The sequence below is a fragment of the Crocuta crocuta genome, unplaced genomic scaffold, assembly GCF_008692635.1.
Source record: "Crocuta crocuta isolate KB4526 unplaced genomic scaffold, BGI_CrCroc_1.0 scaffold65, whole genome shotgun sequence".
In the NCBI taxonomy this organism is placed as follows: Eukaryota; Metazoa; Chordata; class Mammalia; order Carnivora; family Hyaenidae; genus Crocuta; species Crocuta crocuta.
The window spans coordinates 311,003-314,672 of NW_027530683.1; the positions used below are offsets into that span (position 1 = coordinate 311,003).

Sequence of the window (3,670 nt, forward strand, 5' to 3'; positions counted from 1 at the left end):
CTGAAAGATTTTTTTTTTCCTGAGAGAGAGAGCACAAGCAGGGGAGAGAGGTGGAGAGAGGTGGAGAGGGAGGGAGAGAGAGGGAGGGAGGGAGAGAGAGGGAGGGAGNCCACAACCCTGGGATCATGACCTAAGCCAAAATCAGGAGTCAGACTCCCAATCAACTGAGCCACCCAGACTCCCCAGGAGCCACCATTTCTTAGAACACATACTTGCTACTACAGCTAGGGCTGATTCTTGGAATTAAAGTTATTTTACCATAATATTCTTACTCTCTCCAGCTCCTGAGGAAGGAATCTAAAGTAGTATTTTTTTTTTAATTTATACAAAGCAGGCATAGTTCCCTTCACATAAGAGGTGTCCCTGAAACACTATGCATAAGTAAAAGTTTACCAAACTAAATAATTTTAAATACAAACACTGGGAAAGTAAGAGCTATTAAAAGAATAACAGTTATTGCCTTCCTTCAGGATATCTGTTGTGACTCTTCTGGTAAATATGTTTATTTTAGTAGTTAATCTAAGATATACTGTTCAATGAAGAAAGATAATTACAAGAAGGTAAATAGTATAATTGCACAGAAGTGATGAAGGAAATTTTCTATGTATGTTTATGAATATATAACCCCCAAAAAAGCTCCCTAAAAGATAGAAAACTAAATTCCTGGAAAAGCATGCTAAGATGATGAGGGAGATTTTTTCACTTTCCTAATTACACATTTCTTCATTGTTTTGATTTTCTAAAATACACATGTATTACTGCTATGAGCAATAAAAACCATAAAGATATTCTATGAGAGGGTTGGGAGGGGAACAAAGCAGCTTCGTGTAACATGAACAATTACCCCTAATTATTACGGTTAGAAATTTGCGTTATTATTGTGTTCCAATATGTATCATAGTTTTTCTTAAAACAGGACATACACGTACTCCTCTTTTCTTCCACTCTTCTGTTTCATGCTTGCCTTTGAAATATAAATTAACTATGCTCTCTCCATACCTGATGGAGGGATCATCATCCTACGATCCTGCTCCCATGGAGGTGAAAGGGACCCAGTGTCAGAAGGTGCTCTATGGGCATCAGTTAACCTATCACAGCTTGATTCTCCTCTTTCACTGGTATTCTGATGGTCCAGAGGATTCCCTGGGCCTCTTGAGCCTAATTAAAGAAAAAATTACAATTCTGTTTTATCTAAAAAAGTATTATAAGACCTGACATCAAAAGAAATCCAGGCAGCTTTTAAAAAGTGAAAACAATCAGATTCCAGCAAAGTTTCCCTAAGACACATTAGACTGTAATTCTATCCTACCAAAGTCTAGTACAACGAGGAAAAAATAATTTTGCCATGTGTATAAACAAACAATTGCCTATAAAAGTCATTTATCATTTACATAGAAAAATCAGTGGCTAAATTGTAAATTACAAATACTAACTCTGAAAAATAAGAGTAGGATGTGAACTGCAAAGCAAAGACCTCTGTATCATATGGAATAAAATAATTATAAAATGAGGTTTTTGTTGCTTACACTAATATGCCAATAGTCAAAAAGGGCAGGATTCTTTTAAAACAGTCATCTTAGAGATTATATACCTATTTCAATAATTCTACAACTATTCAAAGTATTTTTAGAACAACTCTTTTAGAAACGTACTCAGATTAATTTAAGAGCCACTCAAGAAATTGCATCTTAATGCTGAAACAGGATTCTACTTCTGTCCAAAAATTATTTTAACCAGTCTGATTACAAACTTTATACCCACCAGATAAATTTGGCTTTAAAGGGCTTTTAGCAATTTCTGAATATCAAGTTCACCTTCAAAAAGAGCTCACAACTCTGAAGGCAAGTCTAAAACAAGAGTTTCAAAAACAACAGCACTGTTGGAATAAACACTTTGAACAAGGTAACACTCATTTGGGTAAGGAATCTGGCATGCTTACATTTATAAAGAAAGATCATCATTATAAAGTTCCTTCTTAGGACCACAAAAAGGACAGTACCTCAATTAATATCACATATTCAATTAAAATGGAAAAAACAAATACAAAAATTTTTTAAACATGAAATAACAAAATATGTCAGTACTTCATTTATCTGTCACTGAGGGGGGAATGGGGTCTTCTCAAAACTATAGAAACAAAAGCTTTTTTTTTCCTTTCAAGGAATAGATTTTTAAAAAGTTTTTTAATAGAAATCTTTCTAAAATGTTTCCACATTTCAGTACACCTTTAAGAGAAGAGACTAAAACTAATTCAACCTTTTTTTTTTTTTGGTAACTCATGCAAATCAGTATAAGAATCTTTTTTAAAAAATACATAATAATCTTTAAAATTTTTTTTATCTACTCTCTTTTGTAGAGTAAGGAAGTAAACTGACTTTTATATTCCAAAAGTCAACCATCTCTTTTCCTCATAGTTGTATATTCCCCAAATCTTTCTTTCTAGCTTGTTCATCCTTCTAATAAATTCATTAGAAGAAAAAGGCTGGGAAAGCAGAAAATTAAATTGGAAAAAAATGTGCAAGCATCACTTAGGCTGAGTTCATCTAGCGTGAAGCACAGATCTTTAAAGAAGATATTCAAAGGCCTTCTCTTGATCATTTCCTTTCAGAAGACCAAAGTACAGGCCAACAGACTACCAGGTAAAAAAACACAAATGTAAAAATGCTAAAAGGTTAAAATTTTCATTCAGACCAAAAGTTATATGATATTTACTCTAGAAAGAAATTATTTTCCTTATATTCCATCTTATTCAAACATATATCTCACCCAAACTTTCAAATTTAAAAAGATAATAAAAGGAAGGAAAAGAACACTATTTACCCTTCTTTGGTGGGTCATAGTGATTTTTACTTCAAAGCAACTCTTTTAAGATCTACTAATAACTTACCTAAAACTTCTGTAGCTTTTCTAACAAACAGTAAAACACGCTTGCAAATAATCTAAACACATCATTTCTCGAAAGTAATAAAAAGGAAAGGAAAGGAATTTAAATAGGAGAGGAGAAATAAAAGGTAATTCTTTTACTTATTCCCAAAATCCAATTGACTACAAGCAATCCTTGACTTATGTCATTTAACTTCCATTGATTCATATTTGCAATTTAGCCAATTTCACCCTTATTTCTAGGGAACTGTTTTTCAGACTGCTGGCTACATGCAACCCATTATGGTGCATGAAATTAACTTAGTCTTAATGAGCAACTTTTTAAAATGAAATGGAATGATATGGAATAGAAATGAACAGAAAACATGAGAAAGTGCCAAAAATAGTAAGGGTAGTACTACTTCATGTAAATGGCTTCTATTACATTTATATTAGCATGTAATATGACATGATATAAAATATATTTCTTACTACAGGTCAAGGTAAAAAACCAGGGGGGAAACAGATTTGAGGGCATTTATAGCACAGATGTGAATTTCAAAATTAGACCCCTTCCTCAAGTGCTTAAGGGAAAGGTCTCCCAGGGCTCCAAGTGTCAGTCTGCAAATCACTCTTTCCCTAGGAGTTTTCAGTTCAAAGCCAACACAAGCAAAGGTTCTCTTCGAAATATCCCCAGGCTGTGGGTCCAATCAGCAGTGGGACTGGGAAGTGGGAGGGACTGATGTGAGTGTACCAAACTGAGGATAAGATGTAAACAGGAAATGGGCAAAGGGAGAATATCCCATTA

General features: G+C 33.8%; 1 protein-coding gene across 5 annotated transcripts in view; it reads right to left on the minus strand.

The window, feature by feature from the left end:
• The window catches only part of MIA2 (MIA SH3 domain ER export factor 2), a 114,096-nt gene that overhangs the window by 23,096 nt on the left and 87,330 nt on the right, over positions 1-3,670 (minus strand). For all 5 annotated transcript variants that reach the window (XM_077769186.1, XM_077769190.1, XM_077769188.1 and 2 more), the window contains one exon: positions 1,000-1,158. In XM_077769186.1, coding sequence (XP_077625312.1) covers positions 1,000-1,158 — 159 coding nt within the window. The remainder of the gene's footprint in view (positions 1-999; positions 1,159-3,670) is intronic.